Genomic DNA, 24,201 nt, shown 5'->3' with positions numbered 1-24,201 from the left:
CTTTGGATCAAAAAAGGATAGAACAGAGTACTTTCTAAATGGTAAAAAGTTAAAAACAGTGGATGTCCAAAGGGACTTAGGGGTTCAGGTGCATAGATCATTGAAGTGTCATGAACAGGTGCAGAAAATAATCAATAAGGCTAATGGAATGCTGGCCTTTATATCTAGAGGACTGGAGTACAAGGGGGCAGAAGTAATGCTGCAGCTATACAAAACCCTGGTTGGACCGCACCTGGAGTACTGTGAGGAGTTCAGGGCACCGCACCTTTGGAAGGACATATTGGCCTTGGAGGGAGTGCAGCATGGGTTTACTAGAATGATACCCGGACTTCAAGGGTTAAATTACGAGGGGTTGTACTCTCTGGAGTTTCGAAGGTTAAAGGGTGATCTGATCGAAGTTTATCAGATATTAAGGGGAACAGATAGGGTGGATAGAGAGAAACTATTTCCGCTGGTTGGGGATTCTAGGAGTAGGGGGCACGGTCTAAAAATTAGAGCCAGACCTTTCAGGAGTGAGATTAGAAAACATTTCTACACACAAAGGGTGGTAGAAGTTTGGAACTCTCTTCCACAAACGGCAATTGATACTAGCTCAATTGCTAAATTTAAATCTGAGATAGATAGCTTTTTGGCAACCAAAGGTATTAAGAGATATGGACCAAAGGCAGGTATATGGAGCTCGATCACAGATCAGCCATGATCCTATCAAATGGCGGAGCAGGCACGAGGGGCTGAATGGCCTACTCCTGTTCCTATGTAAGTATCTGGAGCATGGATATGCAATTACAGGAAATCACGGCTCTTATCTTTGGCAATTTAGTTGCTCTTAAAAGATTGTTGCGACCAAACCCTCCCCATGCAGTTCCCATGAGCTTTGTTGCCATTCCCACCCTCCTTGCTGTCACCCCTGCTGGCCTTGCTGTCGCACTTGTTCATGCAGGTGTCATTGAATAGATCTGCCCCAGAACAAAATCTTCCCCAAATAGGTTTGGACTTGAAGTTAGGGTTACAGTTAGACTGAGGGTGAGTGTTCGAGTAGGGTTGGGTTTGAGGTTAGGGTTGGGGTGACCTTGTTTCAGGGGCAGTATTATTTTGCTAAAGGAGATGGTTTATTTGAACTGGGGAGATTGTAAAATTGATCGAAACCACAGTTTCCAGGTCACTATAACTTGTTACAAGTCTTATTGGCACTTTGACTCTTTGGGACAAATTGCACCTAAGTGAATATGTTCAACGTTATGTGATATTCTGATGGGTCATTCTCACAGTAGGAGGCAAACTAAGAGTGCATCACTCTCGAAGTTCCCTACACATTTGGAGAGCAGATTCTTACTTGCTCCTCTAAAACCCAGTGTAACTCCCTGGGTTTAAATGGCTGTAAAAACTGTTCATGTTATTTCATCATGACATCTGGATGATGACATCACAACACCTGCACGCAGGACACTTTGGTTAAATTTAGGAGCGGGACAAAGATTTTTTTTCTATTATCCCCAGGAGTGACCACTAATTCATTGAAGATTTTTCATCAAATTTACATCTTTTTTCTCTTCCTTGCTGGCAAAATTCTAGCCATGTACTGCTCTACCCTGCCCTTTTTGAACCCGAAATGCCGAAGACTGTTTACACTGCGGTCTGCAATTTGGGCCTGAGTCATTCTGGCACCGGGGGATACACAACAGGATCTACAGGTCGATTCGATGCAATATCACTGCTTACACATGTTTACACATCGTTTTACTGTAACCCAGTGTTACATAGTGACAGAACTGTACCCACCAGTACTGTACCCCGCTGTTGTACAGTGACAGACCTGTACCCACCAGTACTGTACCACAGTGTTATATAGTGACAGACCTGTACCCACCAGTACTGTACCCCAGTGTTATACAGTGACAGACCTGTACCCACCAGTACTGTACCCCAGTGTTATACAGTGACAGACCTGTACCCACCAGTACTGTACACCAGTGTTATACAGTGACAGACCTGTACTCACCAGTATTGTACCCCAGTGTTATACAGTGACAGACCTGCACCACCAGTACTGTACCCCAGTGTTATATAGTGACAGACCTGTACCCACCAGTATTGTACCCCAGTGTTATACAGTGACAGACCTGTACCCTCCAGTACTGTACCCCAGTGTTATACAGTGACAGACCTGCCCCACCAGTACTGTACCCCAGTGTTATACAGTGACAGACCTGTACCCACCAGTACTGTACCCCAGTGTTATACAGTGACAGACCTGTACCCACCAGTACTGTACACCAGTGTTATACAGTGACAGACCTGTACCCACCAGTACTGTACCCCAGCATTATACCTGTACCCTCCATATATTGCACAGAAATTTAATGCCAACACTGAAAGGTGACATTTTAGGTAAACGTAATTTAATATCCTCTTTTTCTTTTCTGTTAGTTGGAGTCCGCACCAGACAATGTCTGTGCTTCCGAAGACATTGCAGTTGACATCCTGCAACCCCAGCAAAGGAGCACCGGTGACCATGGTGCCGACCACGATGAAGAGGCAAGTCCAGCAAATTCGGCCCAGGGATTTAAGAGTGGTTTTGATATATTAACCAAGTAATTGTCAAGAACAGGCACTTTTCATGGTTGTATTGAATATTCAGGGGTGCAATTTTACTTTTAAATATATGCAATGAGAAAAATGAATTGTAGCAAGAATGTCAGTACAGAAGAGTGATTTTGTAGTCCCAAATACTTCGGGGCCCATACGCAGAGCATCCTGTTACGCACATGCAATCTGTCCGTACAATTGGGAACTGGCGTAGCGGCGAGATCGAAAAATCAAAACCAAATATATTAGAAGTAATAGTCATAGACAAGGATATTGGTTTGTTTGGATGTTTTTGGAGCATTCCTGGAAATTCTGCAAACTGCAGGCTTGGGTGACTTTGTGTTAATCATTACATAATTACATAGAATTTACATCACAGAAACAGGCCATTCAGACCAAGTGATCAGTGCCTCCTCCCACCCCTCTTCATCTCACCCTATCAGCATATCCTTCTATTTCTTTCTCCCTCATGTACTTATCTAGCTTCCCCTTAAATGCATCTATGCTATTCTCCTCAACTACTCCATGTGGTGGCAAGTTCCACATTTTAACCCTCTTTGGTTCAAGAAGTTTCTCCTGAATTCCCTATTGGATTTATTAGTGACTGTCTTATATTTATGGCCCCTAGTTTTGGTCTCCCACCAGAAGTGAAAACATCTTCTCTACATCTACCCTATCAATCGTTATCTCTTTAAATGTGAGCAAGGACACACACATCCTCATCTATATCTAACCTGTTTTAGAATAGTCAAGTTTTGAGTGCACTGTCTGGAGATTTGAAAAATGTGAAGCAGACAAAATGGCCAGGATTTTGACTTGGGGTGGGGGGGTCAAATCGAGGACGGGAAACCCGTAAGTACGGGTTTTCCGGACGTCCTTATGATTTTGACGTAAGAGCGTCTTTTTTTTTTGGTGGTTTCCCGTCCGACTGACCGGCCTGATTGACAGGCTGGCCTCAGTCGGAGGGGAGCAGAGCCAGGAAGAAGACATGAAAAGGTAAGTCTTCAGGTAAGTCTTAGATTGTATGGATTGGGGGGGCATGAGAGCGACGATGGGCATAGGGGTCACGGTGGGGGGACGGTCAGTCATCGGAGGTCAATCACCGTAGAAGTCAGTCATGGGGGCGATCAGGTGAGAGTCACCGGGGGGTCAGTCATTGAGTGGGGGGGTGTTGGGATCGGGGGTCATTGTGGTGGTCCGCCATCATGTGCAGGGGTGGGGGGGTCCATGATCATTGGGGGTCGCTGCAGGTAGGCTTGTTGGGCCTTGGGGAAGCACTCCTGCTCCTTCGGGTCCTCAAGTTGTGCCAGAAAGGCACTTACCTGCAGTTTTGGGCCTACCCGCCTACTCTCACACGGCGTGAAGGAAAAAGCCAGGAAATCCCGGCCCACAGGGATTGCAATCGCAAAACCTTTGAAAATGGAGGCCTGCAGCCTCCTTGAAAGGTTTTAGTGACCAACCTGCCTCCTCGGAGCAGGTTGGTTGCCCGGCCCTCAACCCGCCCCCGTGAAAACCAGAAATAGGCGGGCTGGGGGCGGGTCTGAAATTGTTGCAATTTTCGATGACCCACTGCCCCCAACCCACCCAGTTTTCACAGTTAAAATCCTGCCCCATTAGTTTGTTTTTGTAAAATAAAAATTCACTACTTTTCAATAGTTCTGTATGCTGTGGAATAAAACAAACCCTAGAACTCGACCCATGACTCCTCCCCTGCAAACTTGACCCATGACCCCTCCCTGCAAACTTGACCCATGATTCCTCCCCTGCAAACTTGACCCATGATTCCTCCCCTGCAAACTTGACCCATGACCCCTCCCCTGCAAACTCGACCCACGACCCTTCCCTCTTTGGACCTGGCAAAAGGTGTAAGCACTCTCACATCCACACACTCTCACCCCTTCACTCCCAAATGTTTCCCCAACTGACATCAGCTTACTCGGCACAGACCAGGAAACAAAACCCAGGACCTGCTACCATGTATGATTCAGTTACTCATTCCCTTTACCAACTGTGTCATGGGAGGCTGGGGGGGGGGGGGGGGGGGGGAAAGAGCTCAGTTTACATGGTTTGTGATATATAAACAGAGTTTTGCAATGGCTGAAATTAATATTACTTTCTCCTGTATTATTTTAGTTTAACTTTGGTGATATCTTTGTGCACCAAGCGATCCACACAATCGAGTATTGCCTTGGCTGCATCTCCAACACTGCATCCTATCTCCGACTGTGGGCTCTAAGCTTGGCTCATGCAGGTAAGCAATCATTGTTAGGCCCTATCCAATGTGACTGTGGGTGGAAACACTGCAAACAATAAGAGACAATGGATGAAGTAAACGGATTCCTGAACTCCTAATGTGAACGAGGTTGAACCCTGTTTACACAGCTCACCCAGTTCAGGTGGCAGTCAAGCATTCTGTAACATCAAGGACCAGCCTGTTGTACAGTAAAAACGCTGCAGGGAAAATCTTTCTGCAGGTTTATCGCACGCTGGTTGGATTGTGATGCCAACACATTTTTATTTTATTTACTCTCTGGATGTGGGCGGCGCTGGCAAAGCGGCATTTATTACCCATCCCTAGATGCCCTGAGAAGTGATGGTAGATCTCCTCCTTGAACTGCTTAAATCCTTGTGGTAATAGTGCTCTCATGACGATGTTAGGTAGGGAATTCTGGGGTATCAACCCAGTGACAAACAAAGGAACTGCGATATCTGTGTGAGCCTAGAGAGTGAGTGTTAATGAGCTGTTCAACCGTGAAAGGACATCGCAGCCGAGGCCGATCGATTTTCGCCCAACACCCACACACGGACGATGTGCATGTTCCAGCAGCTGTCATTGGATAGTGATCGGGCATAGGAATCAGAATTGATATAAAGACTTGAGAAAGAAAAAACTTGCATTTATATAGCACCTTTCCCAACCTCAGGACATTCCAAACGCTTTGCAGCCAATGAAGTACATTTGAAGTGAGGGGGTTGTCGTAGTAACTGCTACAGGAAATGCGACAGCCAATTTGCGCTCAGCAACGTCCCACAAACAGCAATGTGATAATGACCAGATCATCTGTTTTGGTGATGTTAGTTGAGGGAAAAATGTTGGCCAGGATACCGGGGGAAACTCCCCTGCTCTTCTTTTAATAGTGCCATGGGATCTTTTATGTTCACCTCAGAGGGCAGACGGTGCCTCAGTTCAACATTTCATCTGAATGACGACTCCTCCGGCAGTGTCGCACTTCCTCAGTACTGCACTGGGAATTTCAGTCTAAATTTTGTGCTCAAGTTTCTGGAGTGGAACCTGAACCCCAACCTTCTGACTCAGGCATGGCTAACGTGAGATATTTCCTTTCCATGGGCCAGGGGTACAGAAGCCAATCTTGGTGCCTCTGATGCCCAGGTTGGGATCACGAACTGGGTGTTGACCTTCCACACAACACTTTCCAGCCAAACCCGCTCCAAGTAACTACAAAAATACGAGAGCAGTTCGAGGACCAGCCTGATGATAGCAGTTCTGTGGCCTGCACCATAGCTCCTAGTGAACAGAGGGAGGATTCACTTTAAGAACTGTGTGGTTTGGAGTGGGAGAGAGGGAAGGAGAGAAAGAAATCAAAAAATTGGAAAATAAATAAATGTTTTTTTACTTTTAATTTTTGATTTGCAAACGTTTTATACCAGCCGTATGCCAGATCTTTACATTTTCTGTTTAATGGAAGAAAAATTCTCTTCCACCTACTCACCATGGAGATATATATATGTAAATGGTAACTATTGGTGCTTTTACTTTGCACCGAAGCATCAGGTTCTGTGTGGCACACTCCTGCTTTTGCATTGTGCATCAGGACCAGTCTCCCTCAGTCTGCTGCACTCCGTTAAAATGGAGACTTACAGAGCAAACATGCAGAACCTGATCTTCGCGTGACTTTACAGCGTCCTTACCCAATGGCAAAGCTCACATTTTATGGGCTAGGGTCTCCTGTAACCTGGACCTGTTTACACAATAGAGTGCAGGTGACAGAGGGCGAGCTGTGTACCTGCAGTCAACTGCACTTAGGACCAGAGGAATTGCTAGCAAAAACACTTTAAATTCTGATCCAAAAACAAAATAAGAAAATCTTAGAATCTGAAATCTTATAGTCCTATTCAGAAAGGCCCAAATCTCACTATGGGCCTATACAGAAAGGTCCAAATCTCAGAACGGGCCTATACAGAAAGGTCCAAATCTCAGAACGGGCCTATACAGAAAGGTCCAAATCTCAGAACGGGCCTATACAGAAAGGTCCAAATATCAGAACGGGCCTATTCAGAAAAGCCCAAATCTCAGTATTTAATCACAATGCAATCTCAATACATGTGTCCCATTTATCTCTAGAACTATCTGAAGTCCTGTGGACTATGGTGCTACACATGGGTCTGAGTAGTACTTCTTGGGGTGGCCTCATTGGTGTCTTCATCATATTTGCAATTTTCGCCATCTTATCAGTTGCCATTCTGTTGGTAATGGAAGGACTGTCTGCTTTCCTACATGCGCTGCGTCTTCACTGGTAAGTAATTCAACATACATCAGTTGCACTGCAGGGTTTGGCGACTCATGTTGTCTCAGTTTGTGCCGTAGTCCTTTGCTTCATAAAAAACAGAAGTCCTATTGCGAGGTGCTCAAAACGGTGTCTTCTTTCGGGTCACAAATACCTCAATAGACAGTCCTTAGGAAACATTAATAAACTACTTCATATTTTGAAGACTGGCTTCCAGCACCGGATTGCATCATGCAAATATATTGTGTCAAGAAATAGCAAAACATGGTGTTCAAATTCAAGTTGTCTCCCACTCTCCTTAGTTCATAACAAAATATAGATTCTATGAACAGACCTGTGTCCCCATGACCCTAAACTTGCACAATTCTGTGGCATGCCACTCACAATAACAGTGGAAGTGGCGTGCCACAGGATTAACTGTTGCTCCTTATGCTGAAACGTTTTGCACCAGAGGTTGCGGGGGCTACTTAGGAACATAGCAACAGGAGTAGGCCATTTAGCCCCTGGAGCCTGTTCCGCCATTGAATGAGATCTGTGACCTAACTCCATATTCCCGCCGTAGCCCCATTTCTCTTAATAGCTTTGGTTAACAAAAATCTATCAATCTCAGATTTAAAATTAACAGCTGAGCTAGCATCAACTGCCGTTTGAATAAGAGTTTTCCAAACTTCTACCACCCTTTGCGTGTAGAAGTGTTTCCTAACTTCACTCCTGAAAGTCCTGGCTCTAATTTTTAGGTTATGTCCCCTAGTCCTAGACTCCCCAAACAGCGGAAATAGTTTCTCTCTATCTACCCTATCAGTTCCCCTTAATATCTTGAAAATTTTGATCAAATCACCCCTTATTCTTCTAAATTCCAGGAAATACAACCCTAGTTTGTGTAATCGCTCCTCGTAATTTAACCCTTGAAGTCCAGGTATCATTCAAGTGAATCTACGCTGCACTCCCTCCAAGGCCAATATATCCTTCCTAAGGTGCAGTGCCCAGAACTGAACACAGTACTCCAGGTGTGGGCTTTGTACAGGTGTGGGCTTTGTAAAGCTGTAGCATAACTTCTACCCCCTTGTATTCTAGTCCTCTGGATATAGAGGCCAGCATTCCATTAGCCTTTTTGATTATTTTCTGTACCAGTCCATGACATTTTAATGATCTATGTACATGGATCCCTAAGTCTTTTTGGACTTCCACTGTTTTGAGCTTTTCACCATTTAGAAGGTACTCTGATTTATCCTTTTTGGGTCCAAAGTGGATGACCTCCCATTTGCCACAGTTTTGTCTATTCACTTAATCTATTAATATCTCTCTGTAATTTTATGCTTCCATCTATTCTGCTTACAATGCTGCCTATCTTTGTGTCATCGGCAAACTTGGATATGTGGCTCTCTATCCTGACATCTAAGTTGTTAATAAATACAGTGAATAGTTGAGTAGTTCTCACCTCCTTCCTTTAAAACCCTGGGATAGAAACCATCTGGTCCTGGGGATTTGTCACTCTTTAGTGCTGTTATTTTCTTCATTACTATTAATTTGCTTATTAATCATGGTGAATCCCCATCCCTGATTAAAATTAGTTTCCTTGGGTTGTCCGGTATGCTATCCCCTTCCTCTACTGTAAATGCTGATGCAAAGTAATTATTTAACATGTCTGCCATTTCCTTATTTTCATTTACAATATCACCATTATCAGTTTGTAAGGGGCCCACATTGCTCTTGGCCACCCTCTTTTTTTCCTAATATAATTGTAAACATTTTTTGTGTTGATTTTTCTATCTCTTGCAAGTTTCTTTTCACATTCCCTTTTTGTAGCTCTTACTATCTGTTTTGTCACCCTTTGCTATTGTTTGTATCTCTCCCAGTCACCAGGATCTGTGCTATTTTTTATATTTTTGTATGCTTTTTCTTTTAGTTTTATGTTGTCCCTTAACTTTTTTGTTGTCCATGGCTTTTTTGGCAAGTGGAGCTCTTGCCCCTTAGGGGTATAAACTGGTTCTGTATCACGTTAAATTCATTTTTGAACACCTCCTACTGATCATCTGTCGTTTCACCCATTAACAGATACGCCCAGTTTAATGCGAACAGTCTCTGTCTCATCCCGTTGAAGTCGGCCTTACCTAAATTTAGAATCATAGTAGCTGATATGGGTTTCTCCCTTTCAAACACAACGTTGAACTCGATCATGTTATTACTCACCATCAGTCCTGTCCTTTTCTGAAAGGCAGAAAGCATCATGCAATCACACCATATTTTTCAGGCTAAAACTAATTATCTAATTTATTTACACCATTATTTACACAGAAGTAAAAGGCGCACAACAGCCAATTTGCAATATAACGCTTGACTTACTATTACGTTAAACTGTTATTCAAATCCAGAATAATAAAAACTTAAAATCTGAAATCTTGGAGTCCTATTCAGAATCTTTAAACTGAGCTATTGAAGATCGTGACGTGCTATCTTCCACCCATGGCGCTCCATCTCACCCGTTGATATCTAAACATTTGAAGCAAGGGAACTTTAGAGTAGAGAAAGCCAACTGCAGTTATACCATTCAACGTTATCTTTTAACACCCAGAATAAGGCAATCCTTTTACACTGGGCATGTTTCTTTGAAGACAGCTCAGATTCTTTCTCAATAGGCAGGTAATCAGAATATTAATTATTTCTATCGATGAAGTGGGTAGGATGTGAATGTCAACTCCTTCACTGTCTAGAGAGTTTTTAAATGGGCACAGCCTGGAATGGAGCCTACTGGAATTTTCATCTAGCATAGCACAATTAATGATTGCAACAATCACAGTCAACACCTTCTTCCATTGTGGCAATATTGCATATATTATCATTTCAACAACCTGAGATACTAACCAAACCTAATCTGATTAGATTCTGTATACAGGCAGCCCCATTAACTAATGAGGTGGGCTGCCTCAACTCGAAACTAACAACGATACCCCAATAGTTTTTCTGGATGTGTCTGAATTCCAGCACACAAAAACAAAATAATTTGTTTCAGAATGCACCATGTCACAGCGCTGGGATTTCCAACCCAAAATCTTAGGAGTGCAAGTTTCCCATTTATTCTGATTCATTTTAATTGCCAGTTTTCAGCTAGAACAAAAGAAAGAACTTGCATTTATATATATATATATTTTTTTATTCGTTCACGGGATGTGGGCGTCGCTGGCAAGGCCGGCATTTATTGCCCATCCCTAGTTGCCCTAGAGAAGGTGGTGGTGAGCCGCCTTCTTGAACCGCTGCAGTCCGTGTATATAGTGTGTTTCACAACCTCAGGACGTCCCAAAGTGCTTTACAGCTAATTAAGTACTTTTGAAGTGCAGTCACTGTTGAAATGTAGGAAACACAGCAGCCAATTTGCACACAGCAAGGTCCCACAAACAGCAATGAGGTAAATGACCAGAATACTCTTTTAGTGACGCATGTTGAGCTAGGTGTTAAGTTGAGTGGTAATAAGATGCACATTGCTAGGGGGAAAAAACACCAAAAGGACATGGCTGGATACTCTTGAATGATGCACCCCATCAGCCGTGGTTGGATGCTAGTGACCTGGGGTATGGTCGCACAGGGTGATGTTGTAGCCAAGAGGCTAAATGTCAAAATTGGCAAAATCGAAGAACATTCAGCATGTATTATCCACATTGACTTGCAAACTCCTGAGCTGCTTCAAACAATATTTAACACGGCATCCATTTGTTTTATTTTTTCCTCCTAGGGTGGAGTTCCAGAATAAGTTCTACAGCGGAGCTGGCTATAAGTTCAACCCATTCTCATTCAAATCCATTCTGGATGGAAATCCAGATGAATAAAGCTGCATTTCATAAAATATAAATATATTAGTACAAAGAACATTTCAACTTCAAATTAAAAGACTTTATGATTAGAAAACGATCACCGTGGATCTCAGTGATAAATATTTCATAGATTTTTGATTAGAGCTAACATCAAGGCCTTGCAATTTGACATGTGCAAATATTAATGCTTGAAATGTTCAGATGAAATTCTTTTGTCTGCTGTTTGGCAGAGGTGTTGATAAGTTTAAAATCAGTGGGTAAATGGCTCTGTTAATATGTCGGACAATGGAATTTTGTAACGCATTAAACATCCCTGTGCCAATATTCACACAAATTAAGGACTAAAACTTGACCATTTTCAATGCGGGGGGTGGGGGGGAAACCAAATTTAAAATAATTTGTACTTTCTTCACATTGGTGGTAAGATTTGGTGAATTATGTGCAGTGAGATCACTGGTGTTACGAGACTAAGGGTTTCTAGTACTGCTGACACCTTGGAATAAGGGACCTGTTGAAGTGAGAGCCTCTATATTCAGTGGCTGAGCTGCCACAACTTTGCCCTATCAGATTCCATAAAATGCCTGACCACTCTATCATTGTACGTGTAAGTGCTTTCTCATACAACAATAGCAAGAAATTTTTCTCTTCAACATTAGCCAAATAGAGTCAAGGTGAGCGTGAATCAGTAAAACCCATTTTATAATCACAGTAAAGTTTTCCCTAAAAGAAAGGAGGAAAATATACCCTAAGGGCAAACTTTGCAACGTGACAATCTGCTCAACATAAGTGTTTTCCATCACAGTTTGGGAGAATGTAAATAAAAACATCCTTAGGAGCAGCTCTCTGGAAATAGGACAGTGAAGAGAGATGTTTCAAAGATGTCTGCCATTGGTTTGGCGTACACTTCAACAATATTTAGATCGATACGTATTACCAGAACATAACGATTGAAGAAAATCTCAAGTACAACAGATACTGACCTGTATCTTCCGAAGAACTAAAGGCGAGGCGGTGATGTTTGTTTGGGCTGATCCTCTGGGGTGGAATGAGAAGGGTGGAAACCCACTGGTGAAAGCCAATACCCTAACATGCAGTCAAAAGAAATTATCAGTCAACACAGTTATGGAGCTATAAAGTTATCCCTCCTACCACAGGAGATGTGGCACTCCATACTTACAAAGTTGTGCACTGATTGGCTAACTTCAATTAAACCAGCTTTCCCGACATAATCTCAATTCTCAGAGCCAAAAAAAAGTGGCCACAGTCCACGTTTGAACCCCTCCAATCAGATTTCCACCTCTGCCACAGCACTGAAATGACCCTAATCAAAGTCACAAGTGACACCCTCTGTGACTGTCACCACGGTGCACTGTCCTTTCTCGACCTTTCTGCAGCCTTTACAAGGTTGGCCACACCAGCCTCCTCCAACGCTTGGACTCCAATGTCAAGCCAAGTGGGAGAGATCTCACTTGGTTTCACTCTTACATATCCAGCCATAGCCTGAGAATCTCCACCAATGGTTTCTCTTCCCATCCTTGCACCCTCTGCTGCCCCTCAGCGACATCATCCAAAGACATGGGCCCTGATATTTTCGGGGAGGGTGCAGGTGAGGCATAAAACAGCCGGAGAACCCTGCAAGGCCGGTGATGAGGAGGGCCCGCCAAACTTAACGGCAGGAACTCATTAACATTTTTAGCTCCATTTCCCGCCTGGCAGCCGACCAAATGGACAGGTTGGCTGGCGGGTGGGATGGAACACCAGCGGCAGGAGGCCGCAGCCAGGGACCGGCAATCGGGGGGTCAGAGTAACCCGCGACTGGGGCTGGGGGGACAGACCTGCGATCGAGAGGGGGAAGGCTGAAGGCTTCCTTGATGGGCTTGAGGGAAGCACTCCTGCTCATCCTGGCCCACAAGGAATGCTGAAAGAGGCACTTACCTTGTGGAGCCGTCAGTTCCCGCGTCCCTTTCGCTGCCGAGTTTCCTGACCCCTGGGAAACCAGTGCAGCAGCAGCGAGTTTTAAATTGGGCTCGCAATTGCACAGTAGAGGCCCAATTTAAATATGTTAATTAAGTGTCCCGCCTCTACACAGCAGGACATTCGGACATTCTGATATCCAGCACCGTAAAAGGGGTGGTGGGCACGTGTGCAGCATGTTGGGGTCGTGTTCCCCGTATTTAACTCTTTAACCCCCACCCTCTCCCGCTCTCTGCGGGGGAGGGGGTTAATATCGAGTCCATGATGTCAGGTTCCGCATGTTTGGTAATGACACCCAGGTCTACCTCACCACCACCTCTCGCGACCCTTCCACTGCCTGTGTTTTCTCAGCCAGCTTGTCTGACATCTAATCCTTAATGGGCTACAGTTTCCTTCAGTTAAACATTGGGAAGCCTTTATCGTTGCCCCCTGCCACAAATTCCGTTCCCTTGCCCAATGGTTCCATCTCCAACCCCTGACACTGTCTCAGGCTGAACCAGACTATTCGCAGTCTTGGCATCCTATTTGACACTGAGCTGAGCTTCTGACCCCATATCCTCTTCATTCCAAGGACCACCTACTTCCACCTCCATAATATCGCCGGTCTCTGTCCCGCCTCAGCCCATCCAAAGCTGAAACACTCATCCATGATTTTGTCACCTCCAGCTTCAGCTATTCCAATGGTCTCCTGGCCAGCCCCCTGTCCTCCACCCTCCAAAAGCTTGAGCTCATCCAGAACTCTGCTGCCCATATCCTAACTTACACCAAGTCCTGCTCACCCATCACCCCTGTGCTCGCTGACCTACAATGGCTCCTGGTAAACCAACACCTTGATTTTCAAAATCTTATTCTCATATTCAAATCGCTCCATGGCCTCGTCCCTCCCTATCTCTGTGACCTCCTCCAACTCTACAACCCTCTGAGAACACTGCGTTCCTCCAACTCTGGCTGCTTATGCATCCCCGACATCCTTCACACCACCATTGGTGACTGTGCCCTAGGCCCTAAATTCTGGAATTCCCTCTCTAAACCTCGCCACCTCTCCTTCTTTAAGACCTTCCTTAAAACCTACCCCTTTGATCAAGCCTTTAGTCCCCCCTTCTAATATCTCCTCCTTTGGCTCGGTGTCAATTTTTGTCTGATTACGCTTCTGTGAAGCACCTTGGGATGCTCTCCTATGTTAGGAACATAGGAACAGGAGTAGGCCATTTAGCCCCTTGTGCCTGCTCCACCATTTGATAAGATCATGGCTGATCTGTGATCTAACTCCATATACCTGCCTTTGGCCCATATCCCTTAATACCTTTGCCAAAAAGCTGTCTATCTCAGATTTAAATTTAGCAATTGAGCTAGCATCAATTGCTGTTTGCGGAAGAGAGTTCCAAACTCCTACCACCCTTTGTGTGTAGAAATGTTTTCTAATTTCACTCCTGAGAGGTCTGGCTCTAATTTTTAGACTGTGCCCCCTATTCCTAGAATCCCTAACCAGCGGAAGTAGCTTCTCTCTATCCACCCTATCTGTTCCCCTTAATATCTTATAAACTTCGATCAGATCACCCCTTAACCTTCTAAACTCTAGAGAATACAACCCCAATTTGTGTAATCTCTCCTCGTAACTTAAACCCTTGAAGTCCGGGTATCATTCTAGTAAACCTACATTGCACTTCCTCCAAGGCCAATATGTCCTTCCAAAGATGCGGTGCCCAGAACTCCTCACAGTACTCCAGGTGCGGTCTATCCAGGGTTTTGTATAGCTGCAGCATAACTTCTGCCCCCTTGTACTCTAGTCCTCTAGATATAAAGGCCAGCATTCCATTAGCCTTACTGATTATTTTCTGCACCTGTTCATGACACTTCAATGATCTATGTACCTGTACCCCTAGGTCCCTTTGGACATCCACTGTTTTTAACTTTTTACCATTTAGAAAGTACCCTGTTCTACCTTTTTTTGATCCAAAGTGGATGACCTCACATTTGTCTACATTGAATTCCATTTGCCACAGTTTTGCCCCTTCACCTAATCTATCAATATCGCTTTGTAATTTTATGTTTTCATCTACACTGTTTACAATGCCACCAATCTTTGTGTCATCGGCAAACTTAGATATGAGACTTTCTATGCCTTCATTTAAGTCGTTAATAAATATTGTGAATAATTGAGGCCCCAAGACAGATCTCTGTGGGACTCCACTAGTCACATCCTGCCAATGTCAAAGGCACTATATAAATGCAAGTTGTTGTTGATATCTAAGTTCAGCAGTGATAGAGTGTGACAAGATGGACTGTTCAATAGTGTTTGTATCAATGTTTGTCTCGCACCAGAGAATTAAAAAATGAGGAAACACTGGAGGAATCAGGGCTTTTAGTCTTGGAAGGAAGTGACTGAGAAGGAACTTGATAGAGGTATCTGTGATACTAAATTTTGTAAATTTTATGAGTGTATATACTAAACTGTTATGCTTACTGTCGTACACAATGGCATTTTATTAAGAGGAACATCCAGAGCACTACTTTACATTTACTAAAAACAACGCACTTACTGTAGAACTAAGGGGCAGAGAGTAAATGTAGTGATGTAAGTTAGGACAGATTTTCAGAAGAACTTCTCCACTCAAAGAGGGACTAGTATTAGGAATGTTCTTCAGTTAGGGTGTTCGGGGCAATAGCTTCAGATTTCATAGAAGCATGGAGGTTTACAGCACAGAAGGAGGCCATTCTGCCCATCATGTCTGTGCAAGCTGTTTGTCAGAGCAATCCAAAACTATATCCACTACCTCGCTCTTTTCCCATAGCCCTGTATCTTCCTCTGCTTCAAATATTTATCCACTGAAAGAATGCAATGGTCTCCACCTCAACCGTTGTCTGTGGCAAAACATTCCATGCTCTTACAAACTTTCTGGGTAAAGAAATCTCTCCCAATCTCTCCACTCTCGTAGTGACAATTTTAAATTGATGACCTCCTGTCACTGACCCCCCAACCAGAGGAAATAATCTTTTCCTATTCAATCTATCAGAACTCTTCATAGTTTAAAAGGATATCTATTACATCTCCTCTTAGCCTTCTCTGCTCCAGTGGAACTAGTCCCAGTATCTCAAGTCTCTCCTCATAACTATAGTTTCCCATCCCAAACGTTTGGTGAATCTGCACTGCAAGCTCTCTATGGCTTTGATGTCCCTTCAATAATGGGCACCCAAAACTGCATACTGGCCTAATCATTGCCTTGCTCAAGTGTATCATAACCTCTTTGTTCTTGTACTCTATGCCCCAATTTATAAAACCCAAATCATTCAAGATCCAGTTAGATGACACATTGAGGAAATTGTTAACTTTTTTTGTGGTTGGATGAGTTAAAATGGGTTTAATGATCTCCCTCATCTGTATTCATCTAGTGGCTTCAGCAGGAATTGGGCAGTTTTGTCATTAATATTTTATAGGCCAGTGAGTGTAGCAGCAACATTTTCTGTATTATGTACGCTAATAAGATTTGCACAGAATCCTTCAGGGCCCCACACACTTTCCCCTTTTCATGCTCTTGATACCAACAGTCGTGGCCAATGAGATTCCTGCATTCAGAGGAGGCACAACCAAATTAGGACAATCGCAGGAATTGATTGTATTTGCTAGGCCTTCCTGTCTTGATAGAACCGAAGCCTCGTACAGCTCGTCGTAGAAGAATGAAGATGAGTTTTTTTAGTGCAGCGTGCCTCTGTGCAATCAACTGAACGTTTTGTTAAGCGTGCAACTCCTGAACTAAAAGACAGGTGACATTTGTTTGCAGGCTTGCTGAGTGGATTGTAGAGGTTTCGGATGGGGTCAAGGTGAGGAAGAGAAGAAAATATGCCTTGTGTGAAATTAGGTTCACTTTCTATTGACCCTGTATCACAGAGTCCCTCTTAGTTCTGATGATCCTAAGTCGCATTGTTGGGTCATGTTAACCTCCTGGGTTCTGGTAGACTCTGCTAAAGTATGACCATTAAAACAGGTCTTTGTTCCCTTCTCAAATGGAGAAAGGGAAGGGGGAACTCTTTACACCTTTCAATTCTCTACATAAGGAAAGATTCAGAATTGTCCTTTTCCTTCTGCTGCATATTAAAACATATCAATCTTCAGCACTGCAAGAGATGTGGAACTAATGTAATTAGATTACATGATAGTCAACTAAGATTGCTTCAGATCATTCCTGCTCAGCTAGACAAGGTCATGCTGATATCGGCCCTCGTCTCCGTATACTCTCGACCTATAAATATGTTTAAACATTCCGGATAAATATTGCCAAATGGTACCTGAAATTACTCCAAAAAAATCCCTTTTGATGTGAGTTACTGACACGGTGAGCCCCACCAGTAAGCATCTGAATCAATATTGTTTTGAATACAGCTGCAGAATGATTGAAATGAAATTGCTCCTGGGGAGCCAGTGGTTGGTGAGGACTCAGTAAGATACCTGGAAGAGCTTCTTGCTTAAGGTGTTTAGAAATTTCAACATAGAGAACTGAAGATCAAACAACCAGATTACACCAAACAAACGTCAGATTTATTTTTCATACTATTAGCTTTTGAATATATGTGAACACGTCAATCCATCCTGCTGTCTCAACCAAATGCTTGTACATTGTAAAACCTCAATAAATATGCACTTAAAAACAAAGTAAGTGTAAATAATCCACTAACGAGTAAAATTTCTTTCAAAGTATTTTTTTTTCTGAACCGTGCAATTCTGAATTTTAAGAAAATGCAACTTTTAGCGATGCTTTTTTTCTCTTTTTGTGTTATTTAATTACAGGCAGGATTATATAATTGATGCCAGCTTCTGTTCTGCACCTAAGCTGCGTAATTATCCACTGAATTTTAGAATCATAGAAATTTCAGTGCATCGGAGCTATCAGGGTTAATCCCATGTCCCTGCCTTTTCCCCATATCCTTCAATATTTTTCTTTACGTATTTATCTAATTCCCTCTTAAATGTGATGCAATCGATTTCCAAACCTTTGCTTCAGAAAGAATTCTTCTAACCTCCCCCATCCTAATTCGAATTGTAAAATCATGCTCCCCTCAGTGATTCATCAATCAACAGAAAGCATTTTCACCATTTAGCTTCTTAACACCTTTCAAATTTTTGAACAATTCTGTTAGATCCATCTTAACCTTCTCTGCTCCAATGAATAGTCCCAGTTTTTCAAATCTCTTGTTATAACTACATCGTCCCATCTTGACATCAACATGGTGGATCTACATTACATCTTTTCCATGACTCCAATATTTTTTCTATAATGAGATGCCCAAAACAGCACCCAGTACTTCAAATATGCCAAGGTCTTGCATAAACTTAGCATCACTCTTTGCATTTATATTCAGTTCCCTAAATATAAAACCCAGAATCCTATTTGCCCTGTTTAGAAAGGAAGACCTTGCATTTATATAGCGCTTTTCACAACCTCAAGACCTTTCAAAGCATCAGTATGACGGAAGATTTTATTCATGATTTCGAGCAGGACGGTCTCAGCTTTGTGATGTGGGTGGATGTTGGGATAGAAGGATTCAAACAGGGAGTTTGAGGAGAAATAGGCATGGATCTGCGAAGCAATTACACAATCCAGGACCTTAGGAAAAAGGATGATAGAGAGAACAGATGGATTGAGAGTGGATTTTTTGAGTAAAGAAATTATGATCATGGTTTTGAAGGGAAGAGGGATAATACACGTGGAAAGGGAACAGTTAAAAATGTTAGGTTACATAGGTGCCAGGAGTGGTAGTTGGATGATCAGGAGTTGGATAGGTGGTGGGTCTTATGAAAGGGATGAGTTTGGAAAGGGCAAAAGAGGGGAAAAACCAGAAAGTGATAAAGGGTTGGTTCTGTAATAGTGGGGAGACTGGGGGGAGGTCAGAGATGAAGGGGAGAGGAAGCAGCAGAGGCAGCTGCATAGATGGCCTCAATCTTATAGACAAAAAATTATTTGAGCCCCTCACATTTGGTGTTGGAGGCAAGCGTGAGTGGGGCAGCAGAAGACATTTGAGGACATAATTAAACATGGAGAGGAGGAGCCTACAGCTTCCCTTTCCCTCCAGAATGATTTTAATATGGTAGTCAGTTTAGTCAGAAGAAAGTAAGTCATGGTAAAGTTAGCACCAGATCTGGTGATTCATGATGAGATTGGTTTTGCATCAGATACACTCAAGTTTTTCCACTCCTGATGTAAGGGAGCAAAGATGGGAGGGTGCACTGGGGGAGCAACTAGAATGTGAGGCAGTGATTTTTTTTTTTGAAGGGAATAAGGGCACCAAAGATGGAGGTAAGGAGATGATGTAGTAGGTGAATAGTAGCAAAGGCGTTGCAGCAGTATATGTGGAGAGAGAAACAGAGTTAACATTTCAGGTCGATGACTTTTCATCAGAACGAGTTTTGACCTGAAACGTTAACTCTGTTTCTCTCTCCACAGATGCTGCCTGACCTGCTGAGGGCTTCCAGCATTTTCTGTTTCTATAACTAACAAAGGGCTCTTTGTTTCATTCATCAGAATGTGAGCCTGCATAAAAGTTATTTGCCTTCCTGACAATCTTTACCATTGTCTCTCAAAGCGGATTTGCCTAACGATTTGTGAAGCTACTGAGACGATTGCACAGTTCTTTCTTTAACCATCTCAATTTTTTTCATTGATCTTAATATATCATCCATCAGTTTACATCTCTTTCCAGCATTTCAGAAAACTTGGTTGTTGGTCATTTAGCCCATGAACTCCTCTCTGTGACAAGTACCACCATTCCTGATAATTGACTGTTTCTCTCTTTCCCCTCTCCCCACCCCTGCTTTGTTTTTTCAGAGTGGGATAGCCCAGATTCCCCTGGGCTTCTGTCATTGTCAATACTACCTGCACCAATTCCCCACCACAGCAGAACTGGAAGACTCGGACATCTGCCCCCCACCCCCCGAAGGTTCCTGGACCCCAGGGGGAGGGGTCACTCCCCAGTGCTCTTGGAGCCGCCTGAGCTTCTGGATCCCACAACTCCTTCCAAATGCTACCAGACACAGGGATCCTCTGCCTAGACGCCATTGGCTTAAACATTGTAGGCCCTGAATCCCTCGGGAAATTTCGCCGGACTCCCCTGTATTTCCAATGGGAATCTGGTAGAATCCATCAGAAAAAAGCAAGAATCCAGTTGTGTTGGGTTCACGCTGCTCCTGGGAGTCTGCAGTTGGCCTTGTAAAGGGTGGAACCTCTTCCTGTTCCTTACAAGTTTGAATGGGTGTCAGTTGGTAGCTTGGGGGCAGGAACTCCCTACACCAGGAGTTCCCACTTGCCCATCTCAATCGGGAGGTACGGCTAGTAAGTGTAGAATGCTTGGGAGGAACAGGTGACTTTGGACCTATGGTTCCCAAAGCGAGGTTTTCCTCGCCTCATGTCTGGGTCTGTTCTGGACTAATTGATGGAGATTGATTGAATCATAGAATCATAGAATGAAGCCATTCGGCCCGTTGAGTCCATGTCGGCTCTATGCAAGAGCAATCCAGCTAGTCCTACTCCCCTGCCCTTTCCCTGTAGCCCTGTCATTCTTTTTCTTTCAAGTACTTATCCAATTCTCTTTTGAAAGCTACAATTGAATCTGCCTCCACCACCCTTTCGGGCAGTGCATTCCAGATCATAACCACTCGCTGCGTAACAAAGTTTTTCCTCATGTCACCTTTGGTTCTTTTGCCAATCACCTTAAATCTGTGTCGTCTGGTTCTCGACCCGTCCATCAGTGGAAACAGTTTCTCTCTCTCTCTACGCTGTCTAGACCCTTCATGATTTTGAACACCTCTATCAAATCTCCTCTCAACCTTCTCTGTTCCAAGGAGAACAACCCCAGCTTTTCCAGTCTATCATGTAACTGAAGTCCCTCATCCCTGGAACCATTCTAGTAAATCTTTTCTGCACCCTCTCTAAGGCCTTCACATCTTTCCTAAAGTGCAGTGCCCAGAATTGGACACAATACTCCAGTTGTGGCCGAACCAGTGTTTTATAAAGTTTCATCATAACTTCCTTGCTTTTCTACTCTATGCCTCTACTTATAAAGCCCAGGATCCCATATGCTTTTTTAACCACTTTCTCAACCTGCCCTGCCATCTTCAATGACCCGTGCACATATACCCCCAGGTCTCTCTGTTCCTGCACTCCTTTTAGAATTGTACCCTCTAGTTTATATTGCCTCTCCTTGTTCTACCAAAATGTATCACTTCGCACTTCTCTGCGTTAAATTTCATCTGCCACAAGACTGCCCATTCCACAACCTGTCTAAGTCCTTTTGAAGTCTATTACTATCTTCCTCACTGTTCACTGCCCTTCCAAGTTTTGTGTCATTAATATATATCAAAAAAAGCAGTGGTCCTAGTACCGACCCCTGGGGAACATCACTGTGTACCTTTCTCCAGTCCGAAAAGCAACATTCACCACTACTCTCTGTTTCCTGTCACTTAGTCAATTTTGTATCCATGCTGCCACTGTCCTTTTTATTCTATGGGCTTCAACTTTGCTATCAAGCCTATTATGCGGCAATTTATCAAACGCCTTTTGAAAGTCCATGTACACCACATCAACTGCATTGCCCTCATCAACCCTCTCTGTTAACCTCATCAAAAAACTCTATCAGATTAGTTAAACACGATTTGCCTTTAACAAATCCGTGCTGGCTTTCTTAATTAATCCACACTTGTCCAAGTGACTGTTAATTTTGTCCCGGATTATTGCTGCTAAAACCTTCCCCATCACCGAGGTTAAACTGACTGGCCTGTAGTTGCTGGGTTTATCCTTACACCCTTTTTTGAACAAGGGTGTAATATTAGCAATTCTCCAGACCTCTGGCACTGCTCCCATATCTAAGGATGATTGGAAGATTATGGCCAGCACCTCTGCTATTTCCACCCTTACTTCCCTCAGCAACCTAGAATGCATCCCATCCGGACCGGGTGACTTATCTACTTTAAGTACAGCCAGCCTTTCTAATACCTCTTCTTCATCAATTTTAAGCCCTTTCAGTATCTCAACTACCTCCTCTTTTACTGTGACTTTGGCAGCATTTTCTTCCTTGGTAAAGACAGATGCAAAGTACTCATTTAGCACCTCAGCCATGCTCTCTGCCTCCATGAGAAGGGTTCCATTTTCATCACTGACCGTCCCCACCCCTCCTCTTACTACCCGTTTACTATTTATATGCCTATAGGAGACTTTTGGGTTCCCTTTTATGTTCCCAGTCTATTCTCATACTCTCTCTTTGCCCCTCTTATTTCCTTTTTCACTTCCCTTCTGAACTTTCTATATTCAGCCTGGTTCTCACTTGTGTTATCAACCTGACATCTGTCATATTTCCCATTTTTCTGCTTCATCTTACTCTCTATCTCTTTCATCATCCAGGGAGCTCTGGCTTTAGTTGCCCTACCTTTCCTCCTTGTGGGAATGTACCTAGACTGTACCCAAACCTTCTCCTCTTTAAAGGCCACCTATTGTTCGATTACAGCATTGGCTGCCAATCTTTCAAAGCGCCGGCACAGGCACAATGGGCTGAATGGCCTCCTGTGCTGTCCCTACAATGATACAATGTATCATGTGACTACCAGGGTGGTAGAAGGCAAACTAAATTGTCCTTGGTCTTTTCTCGTCTAGCAATTCTTGTGTTACTGTGAAGAGCTGGCAATTTTTATACAGAGTAAAATGAGGCATTGCAGCTTCTAGATGGGCAGAAGCCGGCCCCACTGTGGGTGGAGAACCCAGTCAAAAAGAGCAGCCTGGACTCCAGCAGACTGGACAGTGAGTCAGCCTTGGCTCAATGGTAGCACCCTCGCCTCTGAGTCAGAGGGGGGGGTTCAAGTCCTACTCCAGGGCTTGAGCACATAATTGAGATTGACCCAACAAACTCTGGTGGGGTCAGCTCTGGAGGGCACCAGTGGTCATGGTCTATGGATTTGTGGGACCCATAATTCTGAGTCAGTGAACTATCCACTACCTGTGGTGTTGCTAGTTATTGCTATTGTCAGTCAAGATTAAATATTGGGTAATGGACCAAGTACTTTTAGGTCAGGAGTCAGATGGCAAGATGCCAAGTTAAGCTAGCCTCTCCCAGAACTCCCAGACCATGATCTCTCAGTATTACCAGACTGCAAGATCATCACCCTCCCCTCCCCACCCATTCACCACACCCTAACATCCCCTCCTAAAGTATTACCAAATCTAACAATCAGCCCACCACCGCCGTTGCCAAACCCTGGACCTCCCCAAGAATCACCCAGTAAACCAAAACCCACAGCCTACTCCCCAATGCTACCAAACCCTGTGCGGTACAGCCAGATATCAGAATCACCCCAAAACCAGCAAAACCCAGTGCCCCTTCAGAACCGCACTTAAAACCCAGGAATCTCAGCCACACATACCTCCCTGCAATTTGCGACATGTTTCCCAGCAGGATATCCTACATAGCCAGGGATGTAAGAGATAAAAATTTAATTCACGAGTAAAATAGTGTGGATTAATAATCAAGGCCACTCATTGGAGAAATTCACAGAAAATCCTAGAATTCAATGTAACAAAACTGGTTTGACCCACTCAGTTACCATAACTGAGGCAGAGGGTGATGGTCGAAGGTTGTTTTTGTGACTGGAAGCCTGTGGCCAGTGGGGTACCACAGGGATCGGTGCTGGGTCCCTTGCTGTTTGTGGTCTACATTAATGACTTGGATATGAATGTAAAAGGTATGATCAGTAAGTTCGCTGATGATACAAAGATTGGTAGGGTGGTAAATAGTGAGGAGGATAGCCTCAGTCTGCAGGACGATATAGATGGGTTGGTCAGATGGGCGGAACAGTGGCAAATGGAATTTAACCCGGAAAAGTGCGAGGTGATGCACTTTGGAGGGACTAACAAGGCAAGGGAATACACAATGAATGGGAGGACCCTAGGCAAGACAGAGGGTCAGAGGGATCTTGGTGTGCAAGTTCACAGATCCCTGAAGGCGGCGGAACAGGTAGATAAGGTGGTAAAGAAGGCATATGGGATACTTGCCTTTATTAGCCGAGGCATAGAATATAAGAGCAAGGAGGTTATGATGGAGCTGTATAAAACACTGGTTAGGCCACAGCTGGAGTACTGTGTGCAGTTCTGGTCGCCGCACTACAGGAAGGATGTGATCGCTTTGGAGAGGGTGCAGAGGAGATTCACCAGGATGTTACCAGGGCTGGAGCGCTTCAGCTATGAAGAGAGACTGGGAAGATTGGGTTTGTTTTCCTTGGAGCAGAGGAGGCTGAGGGGGGACATGATTGAGGTTTACAAAATTATGAGGGGCAC

General features: G+C 43.8%; 1 protein-coding gene across 1 annotated transcript in view; it reads left to right on the top strand.

Moving 5' to 3' along the window:
* The window catches only part of LOC137334866 (V-type proton ATPase 116 kDa subunit a 4-like), a 99,872-nt gene extending 82,314 nt beyond the window's left edge, over positions 1–17,558 (top strand). The window contains exons 18-21 of the mRNA XM_067999907.1: positions 2,428–2,535; positions 4,720–4,837; positions 6,950–7,121; positions 10,840–17,558. Of these exons, the coding sequence (XP_067856008.1) occupies positions 2,428–2,535; positions 4,720–4,837; positions 6,950–7,121; positions 10,840–10,933 (492 nt within the window). The 3' untranslated portion in view covers positions 10,934–17,558. The remainder of the gene's footprint in view (positions 1–2,427; positions 2,536–4,719; positions 4,838–6,949; positions 7,122–10,839) is intronic.
* Positions 17,559–24,201: the final 6,643 nt, after the last annotated feature.

The sequence above is a fragment of the Heptranchias perlo genome, chromosome 18, assembly GCF_035084215.1.
Source record: "Heptranchias perlo isolate sHepPer1 chromosome 18, sHepPer1.hap1, whole genome shotgun sequence".
NCBI lineage: Eukaryota > Metazoa > Chordata > Chondrichthyes > Hexanchiformes > Hexanchidae > Heptranchias > Heptranchias perlo.
Note: the sequence above shows the minus strand (reverse complement) of the source record. Positions and strands in the feature narration are given on the sequence as shown.